Source organism: Acartia tonsa, chromosome 10 (assembly GCF_053477335.1).
Source record: "Acartia tonsa isolate MP-2025a chromosome 10, ASM5347733v1, whole genome shotgun sequence".
NCBI lineage: Eukaryota > Metazoa > Arthropoda > Copepoda > Calanoida > Acartiidae > Acartia > Acartia tonsa.
Window position 1 is genome coordinate 17,185,611 of NC_137269.1, and position 25,796 is coordinate 17,211,406.

Below are 25,796 nucleotides of genomic sequence, written 5' to 3' on the forward strand. Positions count from 1 at the left end.
GTCCGACCTTCTGATCATCATTTTGTGCCGCTGGACATTTCTCGGATTGCTCCCTGAATTAAGCAATCATATTATTATTAAATAGTAAACTTTTTATGGTCCACATTTACCACTCCCACCTTACCCCTAGAGGCATACTTGCTAGTTTTTTAATATATAAAGGTGAATTTGTCTGTACCGAAAAATCATTTACAACACAGTCGCCCGGATAAAGTATGAAAAAAGATTATTAAAAGAAACTAGTGGCTACGCCCCTAGAAACCTCTAGGGGCACTTAAGGTTGGAAGGGGAAAAATCAACATCTTCCCATTTTCAATTTCAGTTTCAGAAGAGTAAAAATATTTTTTGGGGGAGGGGGTGAAGACACCCTGCACAAAAATAGTTTAAAACCTTTCCAGGACCTATAAGAAGCTTCACTTTAAAGGAGAACAATATCGGTTTAGCGGTTATCCTTCGGGACAGACAAAAAACGCTTACTACTTTATATAATAGGATATCTTACTTTGCTTCTCCTTCCATAACAGAGGCTTGTCCGACCTTCTGATCATCATTTTGTGCCGCCGGACATTTCTCGGATTGCTCCCTGAATTAAGCAATCATATTATTATTAAATAGTAAACTTTTTATGGTCCACATTTACCTCTCCCACCTTACCCCTAGAGGCATACTTGCTAGTTTTGTAATATATAAAGGTGAATTTGTCTGTACCGAAAAATCATTTACAACACAGTCGCCCGGATAAAGTATGAAAAAAGATTATTAAAAGAAACTAGTGGCTACGCCCCTAGAAACCTCTAGGGGCACTTAAGGTTGGAAGGGGAAAAATCAACATCTTCCCATTTTCAATTTCAGTTTCAGAAGAGTAAAAATATTTTTTGGGGGAGGGGGTGAAGACACCCTGCACAAAAATAGTTTAAAACCTTTCTAGGACCTATAAGAAGCTTCACTTTAAAGGAGAACAATATCGGTTTAGCGGTTATCCTTCGGGACAGACAAAAAACGCTTACTACTTTATATAACAGGATATCTTACTTTGCTTCTCCTTCCATAACAGAGGCTTGTCCGACCTTCTGATCATCATTTTGTGCCGCCGGACATTTCTCGGATTGCTCCCTGAATTAAGCAATCATATTATTATTAAATAGTAAACTTTTTATGGTCCACATTTACCACTCCCACCTTACCCCTAGAGGCATACTTGCTAGTTTTTTAATATATAAAGGTGAATTTGTCTGTACCGAAAAATCATTTACAACACAGTCGCCCGGATAAAGTATGAAAAAAGATTATTAAAAGAAACTAGTGGCTACGCCCCTAGAAACCTCTAGGGGCACTTAAGGTTGGAAGGGGAAAAATCAACATCTTCCCATTTTCAATTTCAGTTTCAGAAGAGTAAAAATATTTTTTGGGGGAGGGGGTGAAGACACCCTGCACAAAAATAGTTTAAAACCTTTCCAGGACCTATAAGAAGCTTCACTTTAAAGGAGAACAATATCGGTTTAGCGGTTATCCTTCGGGACAAACAAAAAACGCTTACTACTTTATATAATAGGATATCTTACTTTGCTTCTCCTTCCATAACAGAGGCTTGTCCGACCTTCTGGTCATCCTTTTGTGCCGCCGGACATCTCTTGGATTGCTCCCTGAATTAAGCAATCATATTATAATTAAATAGTAAACTTTTTTTTTGGTCCACATTTACCCCTCCCACCTTACCCCTAGAGGCATACTTGCTAGTTTTGTAATATATAAAGGTGAATTTGTCTGTACCGAAAAATCATTTACAACACAGTCGCCCGGATTAAATACCAAAAAAAGAAGTGAAAAAAATTTCTTACTTTGTTTGTGTTTCCAAACAAGCGATCTCCTCTTCCAAAGAAGCAATTTTTTGCTTTGCTGCCCTAAGGTCTTGTTTTATTTTCTGCATTGTCTCCCATCCATCGTCGTCCCTGAAAAATAAAAAAAAATAATACTAAAGTAACAGGATGTCCGTGTTTATGTACCGAAGGATCTCGATAACCACTGAACAGATCGGGTTCTTCTCATAGGTACCGGCAAGGGAAGGGAGTGGCAAAAGAAACTTTAAGAGATATACTTCATATTAGAGGGTTTAGCGTAGCTGCTAATTTGAAATATCAGGGGTGTATATCCTATATGGGATCCCCTGTTCAGGTGGTGGGGGGAAAATAACTAAAATATGTGTGGTAGGACCAAAAATTTTAGTTCTTTCAATATTTCTCCATTTCCGTCCCTACTTGGTGAGATAAAAATAGGTGGGAAAAAAATACAAAATTTTGTACCACGGGAACAAAATAAATCTTGTGCGTAATGTACACCCCTGAATGAAACTATAATTATTCGCCATAACAATAATGTTTATCCTACTCTTTTCAATCCGGCTACTACCACCTTCCGAACAGAAATAGAATGGTAACAAAAATAAATAAACTTACGTAGTGCAATCCAAAGTTAGGTTCAAATCTTCTGTATCAGACGATTTAGGAGGGGTATCAGGCAGGTCAGCCAGCTTAGCAGGCAGCTCAGGCTCAGACACACTCATTTCGTTCTTCTCTTTTTCGCTATCACTGAAATATATAAATATATATTATATATCCCAGGTAATCGGACCTTTGCCCAAAGAAGTAATTACCAAAAAATATGTAATATGTATTTATGTAATTATGTTGTGATGGATTGTCGAATCCGATTCGATGAATGGTTACCAAAATATAGCTAGGGACGGACGGACGGACAGACAGACAGACAGACATCATTCTACTTCGTTTTATACATATTAAAATATTACTCACCCACTTGTGGTTTCCGGCTTCTGTTCTTCGTGCTGTTCGTCTCTCTCTAAGTCGGCTGCTGCTGTGGCTGACATGGACATGTCGGACATTCTATATTAAATTTGAAAAGAAACAAATTATCACTGGTAATTATAAATTTTCATGAATAAATGTCCAAAAAACTGACGTAGGGAATTTTAATATAATAGGGTCCAGCAAGATCACATATTGGTATATCTTATATTGTAAACAAGTATATAGACAAATTTCATTTACAAAAAGTTAATACAAATTTGAAACGTTCTCTTTTTTAATTACAGCACAGAAACATTACGGATTTTACCATGGAAATCTACCACCGTATTAATTAAAACATTCCCTACGATAACTGTCATATATATAATATTTATATACAAAATTAAACAAATATATAAAATTAACAAAAGCTAGTTGTGAATACTTTTTTTCCTTAGTTTAGGGGGTAAACTACAACTGCTATATACTGAATTACAAAAAATGCAACAGATTATACAACAAAAAATTTTCAGTTTAAGCTCTTAACTTTAAGCTCATTAAACTTAATTGGTGGAAAGGGGTAGTTTCACAAAATGCATTTGAACTTAATTTTGTGAATTGCATATTTTTCTTTGTTAAGATGGTAAAAGTACGTGGTAGAAAATTTAACTTTCTTCAAATTTATGCCATATAAATAAAGTTTAAACACATTTAAACAGGTTCAAATATACGGTTCACTAAATTAACTTCAAATGCATTTTGGGAAACTACTCCTTTCTAGATATTATAAAAAAAAGTTGAAGATGAAACTTATGACATAAAAAAAAATTACATATAAATATATATATACGTAAAGTCCTGGAATTATTGGGATTGACTGGGAGCTATCAGGTCTTCGTCTTGTTCTTCGTCTTGTTCTTCGTCTTGTTCTTCGTCTTGTACTTCGTTTTCAGACGAAAGTTCCGACGAATAATACTTGTCTCCATTCTGCCAGGGATGTATATTCTACATGGTTCGGATGTGTAATATTTTTTCCAAGTCTGCACAGGGATGTATATTATATTTCATTAAATATAAATAGATGGAGGTAAGAAAAAAAGGTAATAATTAAGAAAACTGAAAACATTTGTAAATTTTAAAAATTTTTAGCCGTGGACAAACAATATTTCTTGTGCAGAATATACACCCCTTTCCCGAATCAGCTGTAATGTAGCTGCCAAAGATACTGTAATTGTTTATGTTCTGAGAACATTGATGAGAACTTGCTCTCTGTGGTGGTCTGGAGCTTGATCTTTTCTTCTTCTCTAACTCTTCATCTTCAGGCCTGATTCCCTGTTCCCACAATCTTTGCTTCTTCATGTTGGCCTTTACTCGTTTGTTGGCATCTCTTCTTGTCCGAGTCTCACCACGCTGGCCGAAATCGGGCAAATGTGTATTTGTTCTGTTCAACATTTGCTGCATCCTAATTTGGTTAGGTTGCTCACTGAGTTGACTATTACTACAACCTGGCTCTGCACTGAGTTGACTATAACTACAACCTGGTTCTGGGTTTACGTCTTCATCAGGATTTGATGTGCCTCCGCAACTTTCAGCATATTCCCGGCTTTCATTTTGTGCTCTGCTCGTGCTTGCTCTGCTCTGGTTTCTGTACAACACCGCTTCAATTTGATTCGTTGATGGAAATTTTGTTTGTTTTCTGGGACGTTTAGGAACTTCTTTGGTAGGCTTTGGCTTTTGGGCCACTTTTGCTTTTGGCCTGCGTTCATCTTCTTCTTCTTCACTACTACTACTACTGCCAGTTCCAGTGTCTGGGTCTGATTGATGACCTTGATCTGTATCATCACTTTCTGGTGCTTCTTCTTTGATGTCAGAAATTAAATCACCTTCTTCTTCATCTTTTTTCCACTTTGCTTTTTCTCCTACAAAGAAATAAAAAATGTTAAAGCAAATGTACATAATTGTAGCTTCAATATTATTTCCATACCTATATGAACATTAGTTACTATTAATCAGATTCAAATGAAAACAAGCAATATTTTTTACCCTATATTTATATGCCAATCAAAGATAAAAGGGGGAATTTTGCATTGGCAGTTGCTTTATAGGGGTACATATGGAACTGTGAAGAAACGGCGTCGCCACCGCCGAGAACCGCCAATAAAAGCCCCAAAAAAATTAGGCTGGTTTTAGTTTTGGTTTCAAAAAGTGTCACTTTCGCCCACCCCCCCCCCCCCCATTTATTACATTAAGACCTGTAACTTACCGTCAATGTTGATGAGTTCTAAAATTTCCCTTTGGTTGTGTATAGAAACATTTGAGCCTACTGCAACAACCTCATAATGACCCGTGTGGTTTTCAATTATAATGGCAAGTTTGGGTAATATTATTCCACATGGATGTATCCGAATTTCCTTACTTGCATTGCCGTCATTCTTGCCCTCAATGTCCTCAACCTCCAAAATTTCGTCACTCTCGTTTCCGTCATCTTCGTTATCCACCTCGAATGATGGTTCATTTGAGTCCAGCTGTAAACTTCTCTTGGTTTTTGCTTCGGCTTCCAATGCGGTTTGCCTTCGCTCCCGGTTCTTCTTTGGAATGATCGGCACATCATCTAAATAATTATTATAGTCATTATTTCAAATAGTATAAATGTTACCCCCCCCCCCCCTCCAAGGAAATAGCTTAAAATCACCGCAGGACCAATACACAGAAGAGTAGAATCCGATCTCCAGGATACAATTAATACCATAAAAAACCTAGTTTTTACCACTTTTATGGTAGAATTTTACCAGCCTATACGATTTAAAAGGTGGTAAAATTTTACCGTAACCTCGATCGATTCAGTGGTTACTGAGATCTTAAGCTTCTGACGGCCGGACAGACATTAAGCTACTTAGTATTATAGATAGCGGCTGCGCCCATACAAATTTTAGCCTAAAACCCTGTCAGGGCCTGTACGAAGTTTCCCTTAAAACAAAATTAATCCACAGGGTTTTTATCTAAGACTACTTCTCAACTAAAATATTAATAAACTTAAATTTAGGTGATACAGTTCCTACGTTTTTCAAACTATAAATAACAATACCTTCGGCATCCTCATCATTCTCATCACTGCTGCTTTCCTCCACGACACTTGTTGCCTTTCCAGTCACCTGTCTCTCGTTACTGTTGCCTGTAAATAATTAATTTATACATTAATTTTATACGTTTCCAAACAAAAAGCAAGTACTGAAAACATTTTTTCCACCCCCCCACCCCCCCTACTTGGTTGAAAAAAAAATTTTAAAAGGAAATGTGTTGTAGGAGGGATAGAATAAATAAATCATAGAGTTCTTTAAATATTTTTCAATTTTCCCCCTACTTGGTGAAAAAAAACTAGGGGGGGGGGGAAGAAAAATTTTAAAAAAATTAGTAGCAGAGGAAAAAAAATCTTGTGCAGTATATACACAATACGAGGAAAGATAAAACTTATAAATAATAATTAATGTTCAACAAATATGTACCTGTGATTGAATTATTTCGTCCATAAAATTCTTTCTGTCTTTGCAGTGGTGGAAAGTTTGGTGGTGGTTCATCATCTTGCATTGGCACTGTATCATCAAGATTTTCCACATTTTGGCCCTCATCGTCTGTTTCACAAATAATTATCTTCTTCGACTTTTTCGAGCCCTTTCCATGCTTCTTCCTTTTGGAGCTTGTGATGTTTTCAAATACATTTACTTTGGGTTTATTATTGGACTGGCTGTTGACAATTGGATCTTCATATAACCTACGTGGCTTTACTGGTTGCTTTACTGGTTCTGGAGTTACTGCTGGATTCTCCGCGGGTGGTATGCGTAACTCATTCCCAATCTGATCATCATTTGAAATCATTTCAACGTCGTCGCCTCCGTCATCAATTACAAGCTCCTCACCATTGTTGCTTTCTTCATCAGCAATGTTTTCCATACCATTTTCTTCAACAGCATTGCCTTCAGCATCATTGTCTTCAACAGCATTGCCTCCACCATGATTGCCTTCACCATCATTGTCTTCACCATCAGTGGATTCATCAGCAGTGGAATCATCAGCAGTGGAATCATCAGCAGTGGAATCATCAGCAGTGGATTCATCAGCAGTGGTGTTCATTCTTCCGATCTTTCTATTTCTGGAAATTTTTGTTGCTTTCTCACTGGCATTGTGAATCTTTGTCTGTTCTTCACTCATTTCTGGTTTCAAATTGTTTGTGGCGTACGAATAATACATTACAGCTCTTTGTATAACCTTCTTATCACTATGGACTGTCTTGAAAAATTGCTTGGATTTCTTTGCATTCCCAATGTCTGCATAATTTTTGATCTGAAATGTAGTACTCGACCTGTCATTGTTTCTTTTCAAGTAAATCTGGTTCTTTCCTTGAACTTCGTGGGGTAAGCAACCCATTGAGTGGGCACCTAACATGTAGTAAAATTTCTTGTCTTCGGCTGTAACACCTGGTGTTGAAGTTGTGATTGTCTTCGGTTTAATACGCCGCTTAATTCTTTGTATCTCTGCAGGGGCCAGATACAATTCACACATCTGTAAGGCTGATCGTTTCTGTGGCTTTTCCTTCTTGTCTTTCTTGTCTTTCTTGTCTTTCTTGTCTTTCTTGCCTTTCTTATTGCTTGTCTCCTTGCTTGGCTTGATTTCAAAAACCTGTTCATACTTGTAGAGGGGGGTTGACAATGCGCGTTCTTGTTTTCACGTTACCAGCCCTCGAAATAACCTCCAGCAGACAGGATCCTCATTAGCAATCATATAATCTTCGGCCCTCTTCATATTTTCACAAAAACCAGTCGCGTCCTTTTTAAAAGTGTGTTCGAAATTGCGCTTGAACCTAGATAAAAAAAGGGTTTATATCAAAACAGTCTCAATATATAACATATAACATATATCAAGAAAAGATGAACTAAAAGTCTTGCCACATAAAAAAATACATGGTACAAAATTGAAATTCTTTGAAACATATGCCATAGAAATGTAGTTTAACAATTTAACAAGAATACAATATGCAGTTAACATTTCGTGAAACTACTTTTTTAACTAAAGAACATTGAAATGCATTTTGTGAAACTACCACTTTCACATTTAATAGACGCGGAATAGATGCGATAAATAATTGAATTACCTACAAGCTTGTATGTGGTTCCTCACTAGAAAAAGGTCGCTTGAAGACACATAGGTTCCTGTTCTCCACAAATTTGGTGGGATAGCTTCATGTAGGTACGTCTCGTTAAGCACTAACTTACAATGATCCAAGAAACGTTCCACTGAAATAATAATGAAATTTTCAATTAACTATGCATAGGTACATGTTTATTATTGTACCAGGGGTGTATATTCTGCACAAGATTTATTTTCACAAATAAAATATATATATAAAAAGATTATTGTACATGGTCACCTGCTAGCAAGAATAGGAATGCCCCTTTTATTCGGTTTATTTCCCTTGCCCCCACCTCCCTTCTCCCTGTTTTAAACGTTTTCTCATCATGTCAAATTTACAAAATAATATTTACTTACCAGTTTCGTCATCAATAAGTTCCGGAGCAGTCCAAAAGGCAGCGGTGATGCGGGCGTCAAAGGTGAACTGCTCGAACACGACATATAGGAAGGTTATGATGTCTCGGCATACTTTCAGTAAGGTTTGCCAGCCTTTATCCACTTTCAGTGAGTCTTCGAAATTTTGGATGAAAAAGACAATTTCTTCTCTTCGCATATAACCATCTTTTTCCAAGGGGTCATGATTCTTTATTCTTTCTTTGTAAAATTCTGGTGAGAAAATACGGTCCACGACAACATCCTGATTCTCACTAGGCCCTTTATTCGCCTCCTCCTCATCAAGCTCATCCACATTGGTCAGTCTTCTTAGATCAGTCACCAAGGTTTCCACTATTTTTCCGGTTTTCTTCATTTCTGTTGTCAGGGTTACAGTATTTTCAGCCATATCTCTTGATACACTGTCTTGCAGGTCTTTGATTTCATTCTTCACTAATTCATGGTTTGTGGACGTTTTGTTTACCAAGTTTCTGATGGACGCATTAATGGGCTCTATTTGATTTTTCATTTGTGAGGTCAAGAAAGTACGTAGCTGCTGAAATTGGTTCTGAATTTGGTTCATAACGGCCCCGGTGAACAAATCCTTAAAATTAAACATATTAAACCACATATTTTCAAGTCTTGGTATTTTAAAAACTACGTGGTAGAAAAGAAGACTATCCACAAACAAGAGCAAGTGATCCTAAGCATCTTCCATCATTTTTGGACTTTGACAAACAAAAAAACTTGGTAAAATTTGACCAACTTTTTGGTAAAAATTGACAAGGTAAATTTTTAGGCTAAGTCCAGATTTTTGGACTTTGACCAAAAAATCAACTTGGTAAAATTTGACCAACTTGTTTGTAAAAATTTACAAGGTAAATTTTTATTGGTCAATGTTTACCAAAAATTTAGTCAAATCTTACAAGTTATTTTTTCCAGGCTAAGTTGATATATATCCTAAATAATTGTAATTTGTATCCTCTGGATGACAAAATGAAATAAAAATAATACCTCGCTTTCTTCCATCTCACCAGAAGGGCCAGATGATCCCTGGGGTCGTGATGACTGGGGCTGGGGTCGTGATGATGTTGCAGGAGGAACTACAACTCTCGCGGTCCGTTGATTCGCGGAGGGGTGCCGTGCCTGTGGAGATGGAGGTGGGGTAATATTTATTGGCCTTATTGGAGATGTTGTGGTTCTAGTTGTGTTCTAAAAATAATATAGATAATTATTGTAAAGCATTACTTACCGAGGATTATAGTTTTAAACAACACCGGCATTATCCTAATTTTTTTCTTCTATTTTTTAAAACTTTACCCTACCCCCCCCCCTCTCCCGACAAAATGACTGTGTTAGGTTAGGCTAGGTTAAGTTATATGGTTAGAGGGACCCAATTTGTTCAACGGTTAACGAGATTTGTTGGTACAAACCCACAAACAGACATCATGTTAGTAAGTTTAGTTTAACAACAAAACACCAACAAACCAAAAACCGATAACAATAAAACTTAAAATCCTACCTTTGCTGTTGTACCTTTGCCACCTCCAGTAGATTTGTTGCTTCCAGGTTTGGCACTTGCAGCTTTGGCACTTCCACCTCTGGCACTTCCATTAGGTTTGCCACCTCCAGTAGGCTTGTTGTTCTAAAGCAAGAAAAAATTGTTGTATTTACAATGCATAATAAGATATTAGATAGCAGTGGCTACGCCCCTAGAATTTTAATTACTAATATCAAATGTTAAACACACTGTGGAAAATTAATAAATAATTATACTTGGTCAATAATCTTTTGTGGTCTGTTAAGCATGAACCGATAAGGTTTTCCTTTCGATCCGGTAACATGCGAATTTATAAGTTTTAAGAGCGAAGGGTAGCAGCAATTTGTACAATAGTAAATTAGGCCTTAAATATAATTTTTACCTTTACAGAACTAGCACTCTTTCCAGTCCTCGTCATTTTGGGATCTAGCTTGGTCAATTGCCAGTCGAAATTACGCTGTTGTATCCAGGTCGTTGGCATGGGCAATTTGCATAGTTTTAAATCTGAAATGTGTAGACAGAAATTAAAATTTTATGTAAAATTAAATTAAATTGCAAACATGTACTCTTTCAAATTACAGACTAGACTTATAACACTTTAACTTCATACCCATCGATGGCCAAAAAGGTAGGGTTTTGCTAAATAAAGTTGACATGCCTTTTTTAAAATTAGCTATAAAAAATAATTTTAATGAAAAAAATATTTTAAAGTACATTTCACATAAATTCCAAATAAAGAGGGAAGGACCTTCAGTTGAATTTTACAACATTTTACATACATATTATAACAAAAGGGGGGGGGGGGGAAGTGACACTTTTTGAAACCAAAACTAAAAGTCAAAGGAACTGAACTAAAGAAACAGTTACAGATCTGTCATTTTGCATGGCAGTTGTTTTATAAGGGTACAATATGGAACTTTTAGTTTTGGTTTCAAAAAGTGTCATTTCCCCCCCCCCCCCCCTTTCTCTGCTTTCAATGTACAAAATTAAATTCCGATAGGAATTACGATGGAGACATCTTGATGCAACAGGTGTACGGAGATATGTGCTACTCTGTACTTCAGTAGGTTGGAGGCTAGTTGTGTTGGAGGATGGCTATAGTCTTCGGGATCGTCAGTCTTGCCTACTCCTAATACCAGGGGTGTATATTTTCAGTGTTTAAAACCATAAAACTTAATTCATATTTCCTAGACCCCCCTCCCCCCTTTACCACACTCTCCTCCTGGCATGATAAGAGAATTACAAATAAATTGTGGTAGGTTAAAAAGGAATTAGATGAAATGTATAGTTCATGAAATATTTCTATACAACAATTAATCATGTGCAAAATATACACCCCTACCTATTATTCTGGAATCTTCAGGAAAGGTGTATGCCGGAAAAAATGTCCTCACTTTGTGGACCAACCATACTGTTTTATCACGACGGCAGTCTGGGACAAAGTAGAGGTCTTGGCAGTCTGTATAGAATTGATTACTTTCGAACTTTCGTTTGTTGGCATTCCTTTTTCCCCTGACAGCCAGCTTTTCATTTATGTACGGTTTCACTGTGTGAAATATCAACAATCTAAATATGTCATTTATGTCATTAATGGCTGTTAAACGGAAAGGTATGTTGCTGGTGAAATCGTTATAGCTTAAGTGTTTGATCAGCAATACACGGAAAGAAAGTTATGTTACATTTTTAAAAATTACATTAAAATTTGTAAAGAGTGGGGGGGGGGGGGGGGGAGAAGTGACACTTCTTGAAACCAAAACTAAAAGTCAAAGGAACTCAACTAAAAAAAAATAGTATTACCTGTTTGAAACCTCTTTAAGGCCAAAATTATATCCTCGGATGTAAGTTGATATCACATGATTGGCACTTTCGAAAGCATAACAACTGAACGCCATGGATGGTCCAAATCGGCGGACATGTTCCGGCATATGGTAAAGCATGTGAGTATTGTAACTCAAGCACGATTCGCCGTACATCTCCGCCAATTTTGAGTTCAGGACCATTATCATGGTCTTGAGCTCAGCCACACGTTCAGTTGTTATATGCTCTTCGAGACTGCGCAATATGTGGAATAAAAACTTGCATATCAGACGTTGTTCATCTTTAAGATTTGCCAACTGGAAAAAAAAAACATTGTAATAATTTAAGGTAAAACTAGCTCTTTCGCCCCTAGCCTCTAGGGGCTTCGCCCTATATACTTATTGGAAGTCCACCCTCCTCAATAGAAATATATATATAATATAGCACACGTGCGCAAATTTAAAAAGAATGTTATTGCTATACAATATAATGAAACTGAAATAAGCTTTAAATTCTAAAAAGATTATAATATGGTAAAAACCTACCTCTGCATAAAATATCATATGGTAGAAGCCCAGTACTTTGAATTCAGAACTTTTCAAATTGAGGGCTAGCTTCTTCTCTGTCAGGCGCATGATGGACGTACGGGGAACGCGATCAAAATCGCCAACAAGCTTCAATTGATCGTTGATTTCATCTATAATTGGAGTTACTGCAGTTCATGGTAAAATATGGGTGATAAGGAGAAAATTTTCAAAATTTAAGTTCTTTAAACTTTTCAAACTAACACTCTTTTAAGCGGCATAACAAGGCGTACAAATAATGTGTAATAGACATAAATCTAAAAATGCAGAATTTTATCGCAGTGCCGAGAAATGCGCGAAGAAAACACCTATTTTACGCGTCATTTCTTTAGTCAAATGCAGTACATCCCTGTAATTCTCTCCATTTGAACTAAGTCTTCTTCTTCCAATTCTGGATAACTATTACGTCCTTTCTTCAGGTACGTCATCACTTTCTTTACATAGCCCAGGTGCAACGCGTGCATCGGATCACTGGGGGTATCTTGTATTAAATCCAAGCTCGGGTCAAGGTCAGAAAAACTGGTTTTCATGTTCTGATTATTTTCCTCTAACTTGCGGAATTTCTCGTCAGACCTCGGCGTACCCATATTTTGACTGTCACTGGGGTAAAATACATTCATTGATTCGAACAATACCAAGTTCTTTTGACGGAGATAAGTCTGTGAAAAAGCCATCCCTGGAAGGTCACAGTGTGGGCATCCATTTTTTGATCCATGGCCAAGAATGCCGAATACATCGGCTCTGGCAACGGCATCGTGGATGATGGTTCTACATTGAAAGGTATGTCCAGGTAATCCTTCTTGAATTAGTTTGTTGATGAATCGGGTAACATTATCCAGAAAGTTGTAACTGTAGGGACGCCTCCTCGTCTTCTCAAATATGCTGACTGGCAATATAACACTGAAATCCTTGTTGAAGAATAACCTGAAATAATAAAGAAGAATTAATAATAATAGCATTTAATACCTTAGACTTAAAATTGTAGTCACTGATTTATAAAACGTAAAGGCTGGTAAAATTTTACCGTAAAAGTGGTAAAAACTAGGTTTACTTATGGTATTAATTAAGTCCTGGTATACAGTAAGACAGATTTTTATATATGTATGCAATAGAAAAAAGTATCAATTGTAAACTTAGTTTTCTTTCTTATTTGTTTATTGAATGGTTTCCTAAACTTTGGCTTTAAAAATCGGGGCTGTCAATTGATGTAAAACAAATATTTTGATATCCTTTGAAATATAGGCTGCCAATCCTAAAAAATATTTTTTCGAGGGTCATGCTGTATATGAAAAGAACTTTATCCCAACCCAACCCTTTCAAATCCACAATATATTAATTACTTACCTAATCCAGACAGTATAATAGGAGATATGAGATCCCTGAGCTGCTTTCACTCCGTCGCCCGAGATGTCAAAAGTTATATGATCATCAACGGCCTGTTGTCCATTCAACCGTTTAAAGTCTGTGATGGCGTCTTGGAGGATCTCATAGGTAGGGAATCTGGAAAAAGAAATATATTTTTAACTAAAACTTGCACAATTCAAAGAAATTTTGCACCATCGGGCTCCAAATAATATTACGATGAAAAGTAATGGAACAAGGATGACAACATCCATAAAAACCAAAGCACTGTAACGGTACGACAAACGGACATTAACAATTGTGAAGTATCTGAACTGAATTTAAAAATATTAAAGTCGAACCAAAATTGAATGTAAGTAAATTTGTTAAAAAAAAATACTTCAAGAAGGATAAGGTTTATGCACATACTTAAATTTTAAGGAATTAATTATAGAGTGGCTTCGCTTATAATATTGTTCTCAAGTTGTCGCAGGAAGCAATATACCAAAGAATGATCAAACTGATAATTAGAACACTTGAAAGTTTGTTGTTAAAAAAGGAGAAAAATCGACATGTTTAGAATGGACGTACGGAAATTCTGGTAATGATTATAGAAATGCTACGCTTTCTAAATCGTATATAAACATACCTGCACTCAATCAGTGAACCAGGAGCATTTGTAGGATTATATTTGTTTTCTTTGATTTCAACTTTGTATTTGGGTTTGAATAATGTATTATATGACGGAAATTTGAAAATACACGAGCGTTTCAGAATCGCCAGGATGATTCTAACTTTGTTGTGAGAGATGGGGTTGTCTAGAACACAAACGCTTCTGAAATCATTAACAATTTCTTTCTCAAGTTCTGTAAGATGTTTGAAGCGATCCCCGTCATGATCGCCATCAGGTTCGCCATCAGGTTCGTCATCAGGGTCATCGTCATCATCTGGGTCAAAATAATCTTCAGGTATATCAAACAATTCGACGTGGTCCCAGTCCTCGGCATCTTGAATGCTGTCATTGTCTGCATCATTATTATCGTTGGTATTATTGTTGTTAATATTGTCTACAACAATATTAATGTAGTTTGTTTCTTCAGGATTGTTATTTAATCGCTCCAAAACTTGGTTTGCGTAGCATTGATAACATATACTTTCGGTTTCCTTTGTGAAGTTGGTATTGCAGCCTGTACAAACTTTACCTAAAAAAATACGATGTTAAACATGGTGTTTTATAGTTATAAACCTTCCCGGGACCTATGTGAAGGTACCCTGTAAAGGAGAACCCAATCGGTTCAGCGGTTAGCAAGATCCTTTTGAACAGACACACAGACATCCTGTTACTTTAGTATAAGGATAATGCCGTAAAGAAAAACTAGTCAAATTAGAAAGTTAAAAAATTAAAAATTCCAGAAAAAGTAGATAAATGTAGAGAGTGGGTGAAGGTGGGTTAGGTTAAGGGATCCCATGTAGAATATACACCCCTGGAACAAGGATATCTTGAGACAAACTTAACTAACGTTTGATCAAACCAATTGTTTGAAATTTAGATTGAAAGGAAAATAAAAAACAAAAATTGGGAGACAATGTTTGTGGGAATTTGGACAAACAAACAACAAACAGACAGACCGACATCGTTCTACTTTATATTACAGATATTGTAGGTTACCTTTTGACGATGCAGTTTCGTTCTCATATTCCACATCCATCAAATCCTCCTGCTGTTCTTCTTCTAGTAATGGCTGACTGTCTTCACTTTGTTGATGTTTCTGCATGCGCCATTTTCTGGTTCTCGTTACCTTACAGAAGAGTTTTCTTATGGACCTCAGTTTATGCTGCAACTGGAAAAAGATTACATAATTAGTGAATTACTTATTTAAAATAATATAGGGGAGTTGTTATGGATCGTTATTTGGGCAAGCTACACGTGTCAATTGATTACAGTACATATGACTATACTGGTGTAAGAGCAAGCATGTTTATAGTGCGCTGACTGCAAGTGAAAAATAGAAATTAAAGTCGAGCATAGATTATACTTTAAGTACAGTAATGAAAAGTAAGGTCTCATCTTAAATATGTAGAAATAATTAGTTGTAAAAAGTCACCTGTACATTTTTCGTCTTATCTCCACTTCTTATACGCTTCAGTAGAGCTTTAGAGAGTGTACCAATCAAATTGTCTCCCATTTCAATAACGTCTAACAGGGGTGTATAGGTAACTCCTGAAATAAGAAGTATATGTTATAATCATGGATGTATATTCTGCATGGGATCCCCTGCTCAGGGGGGGGGGGGGAATAAAAAATAAGTGGTTGGAGGAAAAAAAAATGTAAAAATTAAGAAAACTGAAAACATTTTTTCCATTTTGCCCCCCTCCTTGGTTAAAAAAACTAAAAAAATGTGTGGTAGGAGGGATAAAATAAATGAAATATAGAGTTCTTTAAATATTTTTCTATTTCCCCCCCTACTTTTTCAGAAAAATCTAGGGGGGAAAAAAAATAAAAAATTTTGTAGCAGGGGAAAAAAAATAAATCTTGTGCAGAATATACACCCCTGGTTATAATAATAAGGTTATTACTTGTTTACATATAACGAAAGAAGGAGAAAGCAAAAAAGGGGGGGGGGGGGGGGGAGTGACACTTTTTGAAACCAAAATTAAATGTCAAAGGAACTCACAAAATAAAGAGTTAGAGTTACAAACATAAGAAAATACCCTTATTTATTCTTTGATTGTCTATAAAATTAATTAAACTTACCTATCAAAATTGTGATCCAATTATACATACGTCATCCAGCGTTGGTCTGACATTTTTTTACTTTGAAAAAAATAACTATATACAATATATACATAAAATTTTGTTTGTTCCAGTCCTGACCTGGATAATACCTATATAAATTTCCTGCCTTCCCTGAAAAGCCGACGAACGCATATATAATCGAGCCCCACTGGTCGTGACTTTTGCAGAATTCTGCAGTTGCATGGAGTTTTATTATAACAACAATGTTGAACCCAGAAAATTTGTTAATTTGCTATAAAATAAATAATAATAAATAATATAAAACAACATAAAAAAAATATCAAAAAACAAAAACAAAAAATAAAACATATCAATTAAGATCTCCTAGAGAGCTATAGCCAGAAGCTTAAAAAACTGTACACGTGCATACGTAATCGTCGGCTTTAGGGGTAAATAATGTTTATTAATGTTTATATGCAGGAAATTATATATCTGCACGACCAGTGGGGCTCGATCACTGTCACCATGGGTACTTAATTCTAAAATATATGGGCGCTGCAATCAAAGAGAGGTTAACGTAAATGTTCTGAAAGAACAAATTGATGTTATCCTCTTAGGAAATACCCCCCCCCCCCTAGAAAAACGGCGCCTGGCCTCTACCTAGCCGTATAACTTAACCTAGCCTAACCTAACCCAGCAATTTAGTTTGGGGGGGGGGGGATGGGGAGTTAAATAATACAAACAAAATTTTCTAAGAGGATAACGCCACAAATTACAATTAAAATTCGCTTTCAGCATGGATATCCGGAGGCTGGATGAAATCGCCGGCGGCGAGCTCGGCTTCTCCTAGCTTCTCCTTTCTCTTCCCTGAAAGGAAAGAACATTGAATTAAAAATGAGAAAACTAAAGCGTTTTTTAATGAAGAAACTCAAAGAATTCTGAAACATTTTTTGGTTAAAAACAATTTTTTCCCCTGCTACAAAAGACAACTAGCCATGAACAAGAGCAGGTGATTTGAAGCAACTTCCATCATTGATCCACTTATTTCTTTTTTCCCCCTCCCCTCCCCCCCCCCCCCGGAGCAGAATATACACCCCTGCAATAATTTCGTAGTTTTTACCTTGTTACTCTGGGTTTTATTTAGAAAAAAGGGCTGACGTTGGTGAGGAAAGGTGCACAGTCGGCTTCATGGTCAATGACATATCTCTCGGTATCATCCAGGCGGGGTCTCTCGTTCTCGTAGAGATTCTCGGGCATAGGTTCATTCTTCTTTAATTGTGTCTCTACCCAACCGTGATGGTATAACAGTTTTACTATTTCAGCAGCGTCATCAATGCCACATGATTCTTCTTGAACTCGAATATTTAACTTGGAGAAGAGTCTCAACATCCTAACCATGAGGGCGTCCCATCTGTCATGCAGCTCGTGGTATTGGTATGGATCCATCCTAATTTGAGGAATGATTATTTTGTTTGTCTTGTTTATTTTTGGGAGGGGTGTGATTAATGTTTTTTAACTTTCCGGTATTTTATTTGTCCTTAAACAAGGGGGGGGGGGGGGGGGAAGGCCTGGAGCTCCGGAACCTGGAGGCCTATCCAAAAAATATTAAAACTTGGGAAAATTCATCATATAAGAATGATTTTATCCCTAATAACCTATACTCTCAGTCCAAAGATAAAGCCTATACTCCCTGTTTACGCAAATGTGTCAAAACTTCCCCCCCCCCCCCCCCCTATTTATTTAAAACAAATTTTGTAGCAGGAGAAAAAAAATAAATCTTATACAGCTAATATACACCCATACCTGTTATTATGATGTACGCGTACCCAGGTGATTGACTTGAATAGCCTGTTATTCAGAACTATCTGAAAAGGTAGAATATTTAAGAAATAAAAAATTACAAAATAAAAATAGCTCGTATTCATTCGAATCCGGTGGATAGGAACAGGTGTTCTCATTCATACGCAAAAAAACTAGGTAACTAGCATATCGTATTATATGCATGGTTTTCTACGAATATAAAAATCTAAAAGCATAAGATTAAAAACAGTTATTTTTAGCCAGTGCCTCCGGCACCTCTGGGCCAAAAAAGTAGTTTCATTCTTATAATTGTACTCCTATATTTGCGACAATCCGTTTATACTACGGTGCAAGACATATATTTATTAATTTTACATTTAAAAAAGTCCTGTATATTACGTAAGCTAAAAAGAGTCCCAAAAATGGGAGAAAAAACGAATACGAAGAATATTTTAGAAAGAATTTTCAATAATTAATGATAAAATTTGAATTATAAAACAGAATGATACATATTAACTTCAAAATTCACTGTAATTTCACTAAAAATGATTACTAAAATACAAAAATGCACCGTAGTCATATAGTCCAGTTGAATTATTGCGCCGATGGAAAGTTACGGTTGCCAACATACAGATTGAATAGGTGGCAAAACACTTTGCAAGACAGTTATATTTTTAATCGTAAAATTGCAACGAATAATAACATTTCATGAATTATATAAGTTATGCAGTTTTAATTAATTAACCGGTAAAATATTAAAATGATATTATATACATAAGGTGTTTTTTAAAGTTTGGCAACTTTGTCCAGCACGTTGATTTTATCATCTGAAAACAGGGTTACGAAAGTTAAATTAATGTAAATTTTTTTTAATGTGAATGTAATATATTTTTGCAATGACTTAAATGAAATATCATCGATAAAATATAAAAAAATATATTGCAATGGATATAAAAGAAATATTTTTCAATATAAAGTTGTATACCTGTACAGAGCATGTGCATGAATGCCGCTATACCGATTGAAAACTATTGTAAACAATGAGTGTTATAGTTCAAGTCTCTTAGAGAAAATACGTGTTATATCCAAGTATGATTGACAGGAGATGGTCCATGTCACAAGATTTATATGAATGTCAGTTAAGAACGCCTAGAGAGCTATATATTCAGAAGTTTAAAAAAGTACTTGTCTACCAGTCTTGGCTGTTAGTGTTGATATATGGACCCTGCAATCAAAGAGATGATAGTCAGAAGTTTAAAAAAGTACGTGTCCACCTTCAGTCTTGGCTGTTAGTATATGGACCCTGCAATCAAAGAGTGGTTTGCGTAAAAGTAAGTGTTTAAATAATTTTAATATAAAAACATTAATAATATAGGACCTTGAGCGTACGGTTTTAGGCTGCCTTCGATTAACGGTTTAAGTTTTACTAGCGGCTATGCCCCTTAGAAGCCTCTAGGGGCACTTAAAGTAGGAAGAGAAAAGTCGAGGCCTCATCCTATTTTTAATTTGAGTTTCAGCTATAGATTAAAATAAATAAAAAGCTTCGTTGTAAAAGAGAACAATATTAATTATAATAGGATAATTGTTTTAAGCCTTTTTTAAGCCTTTTTGATTTGATCTAAGAAACACTTTTTATCCTATTCTTAATATTAAATAATCCGGGTTTAATATATATGAATGTAAAAGAAATATTAATAAATTATATTTAAATTGAATATTGTTTTTCAGGTTCAGCAACACTGATTCATCAGAAATAACTATTTGGGCGCTGCAATTAAAGATTGGCGAGATAGAAGTAAGTGTTTAAATAATGTAATAAAAAATCAATATAATTTAGGACCTTACGCATGGTTTTAAGCTGCTTCGATAAACTGTTTGTTTTATAATTTTTTAAACCTTTTTGATATATGATATAAGAACGACTTTTTATCCTATTCTTAATATTTAAAGTATTCTACTATTAATATATATAAATAATAATAGAAATATTAACAAATTATATTTCAATTAATATTGTTTTTCAGACTTAACCAGGAATCAGATTCGTGAGAAAATATATGGGCGCTGCAATTAGTGAATGGTTTACATAGAAGTAAGTGTTAAAATAATTTTAATAAGAACATGGATATTTTAGGCCATGTTATTAAGACTATCCTTTACCGAAGCCTTTTTAATTCAACCTTGCTACGAAGCCTTGTGTGATGGTAGAGTGTTTGAGTTCTTAGGGAACCACACTAATTACATAATATTATCTTGAGTTAGACAGGTTTTATAAGCTGTAAACAGACTAATACAATTAGATATGTCATTATCTTTAAATTATTTATTATAATCTATATAATAGCACCTTTGAAATAAGCTCATATTATATCCAACCTATATTCGCCCTTTAAGGTTTATGATTGTTTTAAGCGTAACGAATTTTTATACCCTTAATAGAAAGATATTATAAGATGTGTTTTATGTAAAATAATATTAAAAATATATATAAATTATATTTCAATTAATATTCTTTTTCAGGTTTAGCTTCGCACACAGCTGGGTTTATTCTCCGATTATAAGCTGACCGCAATTCGACCGTGGAACATTTCTTGCACCAACATGAAGCTGTTGCCGTCAGAAATTCATCCGTTAAAAGTAAGTGTTTAATTATTTGTAATAAAAGATAGTTGGAATAATCCTACACGCAACTACGGCAACACCTCGGCCCCAAAAGGTAGTTTCCATGTATACAAGCATAACAAATATGAAGTTAATATACACAGACACACATCGAACTACCTTTATGAAACTGTATACTAAATTATATTAACAATTAAGCTATTATTAAATTTATTAGATAGATATTAAACTGGTTAGACAAAAGTTAATACATAAAAATAATGTACTAGATAGGTAGCTATTTAAAATTAGATTTTACTACTTTATATTATTGAAACAGTACATTCAGGATATTATTAAAATCTAAACAGCATTACATTCATCCTCGTGCATGTTTACTTCGTGAAGAACAGCTGCCAGTTCGGCAGCCTGGGCAGCGGCGGGCAGCAGAGGGGAAGGACGGCAGCGATTAAGATGTGTAGTAATCCATCCATGTTGATATAACCTCTTACAAACCTCCCTCTGGATCTCGACATTGTCAGTTCTGGCTCTAATCTCTAGACTCTCTCTTAAAACTAACATACGACTATTTAATTCATACCATAACTCCAAATTCCCGTTATAAGACATTCTTAGTTTCTCTCAGTCTGGTTATGTATTGATAACTGAATTAAACTTTCTCTAATAAGCAGGCACGTACACAAGCTGTATCTACTTTCTCCATGAAATTTTCCCAAAACCGTTAACTTTCCTTTTTGTAAGGCCTTTTTGATTTGTTAATCCTTTAATTGCTTAATTTAAAAATGAATATTCTTTTTCAGGATTTTGGAGTTGAACCAGTTTTGAAGTGTGGAGCTTTGCAGTTCCATGGAGAACAACTAGAGTTCCATCTCAAGATGTAACAGTCACAGATTATACAAAAAATTTCATTATTTATTATGACGACAATGTTGAACCGAGAAAATATGTTAGTCAGTTAAAATTAACAAATAATTTACAGAACGATACTAATAAGTTTTATTATGACGATCAATGTTGAACAGAGAATATTCTGTTAGTCAGTTAAAATTAACTTAAATAAAGCGTATTGATTACAATCAGTGTTTATTATGACGACAATGTTGACACCTAACATTCCACAAGCTAAAATTCTAAAAAATATTGACTTTAACATATAAAGCGTATTGATTACAATCCGCCCAATCGGTGTTTATTAATTAAGTTCTACTCGAGAGCTCCAAACATTCCACAAGCTAAAATTCTAAAAAATGTTATTTACAGAAACGATACTAGTAAGTTTTGTAGTTTCAGTATTGACCTGGATAATATCTATATGACCTGTTATGTTATAATATGAAATAAATTCTAAATAAAATCATTATCATCATTATATTTTATTTGCGATTTTTATCATTAAGTAGAAGGATGTTTGTTTGGAAAAATCTGGACTTAGCCTAAAAATTTACCTAAAAATATTGACAAGAATTTAATTAACAAGTAAGAATGGAAAAACCTACCTTAAATACTGGAGATCTTGAGGCAAGTATAAACTTGTGCACTTTTAATTTGGAGGTACTAGTTTCTATCAAACAATCAGTAAACTCTGGATCCTCAAAACAATTCTCCAGGTCACCAGAGAGACAGGATACTGCACTTTCAGGTCCAGGTTTTATAACTTCCAGCCAAATAGTCAGAGTACCTCCAGGTAGGAGACTTGCCTGATTGTTCTTCAGTACATTAATCTCCATAAAAGCAGCATTACAATTTCCCTCTCCAGGTGGCACTGTTATCAATCGACATTTAGGCATCAGTACTAGACTGTTGTTATCTTGGATGCCAATCTTTTGTAGTTTCAGTATTGACCTGGATAATATCTATATGACCTGTTATGTTATAATATGAAATAAATTCTAAATAAAATCATTATCATCATATTTTATTAATTTCATATTCCATATAACGAAAGCAAATAGTGCTGAGTAAAAGGATGTTTGTTTGGAAAGTATTAGGTCTGAATATTTCCTCATTATATTTTATTTGCGATTTTTATCATTAAGTAGAAGGATGTTTGTTTGGAAAAATCTGGACTTAGCCTAAAAATTTACCTTGTCAATTTTTACCAAAAAGTTGGTCAAATTTTACCAAGTTTTTTTTTTTGGCAGAGTCCAAAAATCTGGACTTAGCCTAAAAATTTACCTTGTCAATTTTTACCAAAAAGTTGGTCAAATTTTACCAAGTTTTTTTTTTTGGCAAAGTCCAAAAATTTGGACTTAGCCTAAAAATTTACCTTGTCAATTTTTACCAAAAAGTTGGTCAAATTTTACCAAGTTCATTTTTTTTGGCAAAGTCCAAAATGGACTTAGCCTAAAAAAATACCTTGTCAAATTTTACCAACTTTTTGGTAAAAATTGACCAAATTGTGTTTTTTTGTCTAAGTCCGAAAATTCGGACTTAACCTGAAAAATAGAGTTGTAAAATTGACCACATTTTTGGTAAAACTTCCAAAAGTGGTAAAATTGAAAAAAAAAAAAAAAATTTAAATTTAGGCTTCATTGTATAAAAGTCATTATTTTAAAGTACTACAACTGATTATGAAGAGCTGTTTTTTATTTAAAACACAAAAAACGGGTTTTTTTGTTTCGTCAAATTTTACAAAAAAAATGGTAAAATTTGACTAATTTTTTGGCTAAAATTTTTGCTGGTAAAATTTACCACGAAACTGGTATATTATACCAGGTTGACCAGCTTTACCACTTTTCTGGTAAAACGACTCTTTTTTTATGGTATTTCGTAGAACCTGGGTAGGTCTTACCAATTTTTGTGTACATTGATCTTTACACACCTACTAAAAAAATTTTGAAAAAAAAAAATTTTTTCGTCCGACTTTGAGACTCATTAAGTACCCTTAATATTCATCTCACAAAAAATTCATTTTATACTTTTTTGAAGGCAATTTAATAAGGAACAAATTTGCTTTTATGTTTTTTTCTGTCATTTGAAAGGAACATGGAGAAAAAGGTCATTTAATAAAGGTAGGTCGAAATTACCGAAAATAGCCCCTTACCGAAACTTCCCCCGCCTTACCCTATGCTATTTTGAATATAAAAGTTTTAAAAAGTTGTAAGGACAACAAAGATTAAAAAGCGCAATACAATGACGTCATGATGAACAATAGAGTACTTACCACAGCAAGGTGGTTATGATTTGTGCTATAGGCCAGACAAGAGGGCTCGAACTCGACACTCTCCTCACAAAGAATTGACCCACCACGCATCAACAAAATACTCTAAAACGTAATATTTTATCAAAATCTGGAACTATACCTAGCAGAAGCGGACCTAGGTACTCAAATTTTCAAAATAGAAAAAAAAATTCTAAGAGGATATTACCCTATTTTATAATCTTTTTATATGCTTATTTCGACATTTGCTCAAAAGGTTGTAAAGCCCCTTTTGGGCGCCCAAAACCCCTTTAGGCAATTGGGCGGCCCGTTATCGAAAAAAGTGCCCGATATGCCAACCCCCGGACAGGGAACAGTGATTCTGACAAACAATTTTCACCAAACCTACTTCCTTTCCCCCCACCCCCTTTCTTTCCAATTACCTTCAGCTTACAGCAACAACAAAATTACGCAAGGTGGCGTATCACAAAATATCCAAATTTTCAGTAATTTTAAATTGAATTATCTTGCTGAATTCTATTATATAAAGTAGTAAGGATTTTTGTCTGAAGCCTATGATCCAAATAACTACAGAACCAATTGGGTTCTCCACTTTAGGGAAGATGCATTGCATATGGGTCCCAAGAAGGTTATACTTTTAATATTGTTATAGGATATTTTCTAAATCCTGGAATACAGAATCCTAGATGATAGGGCCGCATCCACTAGTATACATTAAACAACTGTAAAAACAATAAAAAATAACCTTAAGTGTAGCTACAGCAGTAGTATCAGCTTTGATGTCAATAGATCTTGGCTGCGCAGTCAATGGTTGGGCAGGTCCTGGGAGCATTTTTAGACAATCAAATTTTATATTGATATGTTGATTTTTTATACTATCTTCATATAAAAGTAACAGGATGTCTGTGAGTGCCGAAGAATCTTGCTAACCCATGAACCAATATGGTTATCCGTTAAAGTGGAGCTTCTCATTTGTCCAGGTGGGGTATTTTGAAAACTATTTTATGAGAGGGTATTTTCACCGTCATTAAAAATCGTCACTTAGATATCCAATAATTTACGCTTCTTACCAATTATAAACCAATTGTGTGTTGTAATCAATTCTTCCTACTTAAGCTTCCGATAAAAAAAAACTATACTTTATCCATAAGAATAGATATCTAAGCAGTTTTTTTTATTTTGTGTACCCAACAACCTCTATAACAATTTGAATTCCCCGTATAAAATGCACCAACAGTTAATCACTCTCTCTTTCAGCTTGACCATTCAGCCATGACAAATGTTTTTTTAAAGAAACAATAACAGTTTTATAAAAAAATCAATACTATTTATATATATTATTATTCCATAACAACAATCAAATAAAAATAACCGTTGTCAGGCATTTATTTTTGAATATATATTATGTCAATATTTATGGAATATTTTTTTATTTGTTTTTGAAAAAAATACGTTCTAATATAAAATTCTCATAATTGACGTATGACAAGCTCAAAATAAATATATAAGTCGCCGCTACCTTTATGACAAATCCGCCAAAATGCTAACGAATCCGTCAAATTTTTGGACCGGATTCGGATTCTTACAAGAATCCGTCCAAAAAATGGCGGATTCCGGATTCTTATTTTTGGCGGATTCAAGATTCGGATTCTAGCAATATTTTAAAAGGCTTTTTTTAATTAAAAAATTTAAGTGCTACATATGTCCTAAAAATTAATGTTCTTGGTGTTCTCTATAATTCACTTCCGGAACCAGATTTTAAAAGATTTTATATATAATGATGTAAATCTTTGCCTTCAAAAAGGGAGAGTTGAAAGAAAAAACTTAAGACGCTAATTTTAGCCTACCAATTAAG

At 34.8% G+C, this 25,796-nt stretch overlaps 6 protein-coding genes and 1 long non-coding RNA gene across 8 annotated transcripts in view; 1 reads left to right on the plus strand and 6 right to left on the minus strand.

The window, feature by feature from the left end:
• Positions 1-25,796, minus strand: part of flr (actin-interacting protein 1 flr) — a 42,662-nt gene that overhangs the window by 6,054 nt on the left and 10,812 nt on the right. The window contains exons 12-13 of the mRNA XM_080173832.1: positions 24,687-24,762; positions 23,945-24,046 (exon numbers count right to left, since the gene is read on the minus strand). Of these exons, the coding sequence (XP_080029958.1) occupies positions 23,945-24,046; positions 24,687-24,762 (178 nt within the window). The remainder of the gene's footprint in view (positions 1-23,944; positions 24,047-24,686; positions 24,763-25,796) is intronic.
• On the minus strand, positions 1,544-2,916 carry LOC145329565 (uncharacterized). Its single transcript, XM_080173840.1, has 4 exons — positions 2,811-2,916; positions 2,454-2,585; positions 1,839-1,949; positions 1,544-1,643 (listed from the first exon to the last, which is right to left on the minus strand). Exons 1-4 carry the CDS (start codon positions 2,897-2,899, stop codon positions 1,559-1,561), a joined length of 417 nt encoding a protein of 138 aa, XP_080029966.1. The 5' UTR covers positions 2,900-2,916; the 3' UTR covers positions 1,544-1,558.
• Positions 3,912-6,399, minus strand: LOC145329560 (uncharacterized). The gene is made up of 4 exons (XM_080173833.1): positions 6,308-6,399; positions 5,890-5,976; positions 5,221-5,415; positions 3,912-4,723 (listed from the first exon to the last, which is right to left on the minus strand). Exons 1-4 carry the CDS (start codon positions 6,387-6,389, stop codon positions 3,912-3,914), a joined length of 1,176 nt encoding a protein of 391 aa, XP_080029959.1. The 5' UTR covers positions 6,390-6,399.
• Positions 7,530-9,265, minus strand: LOC145329562 (uncharacterized). Its single transcript, XM_080173836.1, has 2 exons — positions 8,346-9,265; positions 7,530-8,092 (listed from the first exon to the last, which is right to left on the minus strand). Exons 1-2 carry the CDS (start codon positions 8,989-8,991, stop codon positions 7,947-7,949), a joined length of 792 nt encoding a protein of 263 aa, XP_080029962.1. The 5' UTR covers positions 8,992-9,265; the 3' UTR covers positions 7,530-7,946.
• On the minus strand, positions 10,872-12,372 carry LOC145329563 (uncharacterized). The gene is made up of 4 exons (XM_080173837.1): positions 12,243-12,372; positions 11,698-12,014; positions 11,243-11,466; positions 10,872-11,029 (listed from the first exon to the last, which is right to left on the minus strand). Exons 1-4 carry the CDS (start codon positions 12,330-12,332, stop codon positions 10,887-10,889), a joined length of 774 nt encoding a protein of 257 aa, XP_080029963.1. The 5' UTR covers positions 12,333-12,372; the 3' UTR covers positions 10,872-10,886.
• Positions 13,601-16,939, minus strand: LOC145329561 (uncharacterized). Its single transcript, XM_080173835.1, has 5 exons — positions 16,378-16,939; positions 15,728-15,843; positions 15,292-15,463; positions 14,272-14,824; positions 13,601-13,781 (listed from the first exon to the last, which is right to left on the minus strand). The coding sequence occupies exons 1-5, from the start codon at positions 16,403-16,405 to the stop codon at positions 13,622-13,624; spliced, it is 1,029 nt and encodes a 342-aa protein (XP_080029961.1). The 5' UTR covers positions 16,406-16,939; the 3' UTR covers positions 13,601-13,621.
• Positions 17,920-22,272, plus strand: LOC145329567 (uncharacterized). 2 transcript variants are annotated; one of them, XR_013882961.1, is made up of 5 exons: positions 17,920-19,490; positions 19,888-19,954; positions 20,184-20,251; positions 20,680-20,796; positions 21,582-22,272. It is a non-coding gene; the product is annotated as an uncharacterized LOC145329567 (long non-coding RNA). The 2 variants fall into 2 exon arrangements; XR_013882960.1 differs by having other exon boundaries at positions 17,920-19,954.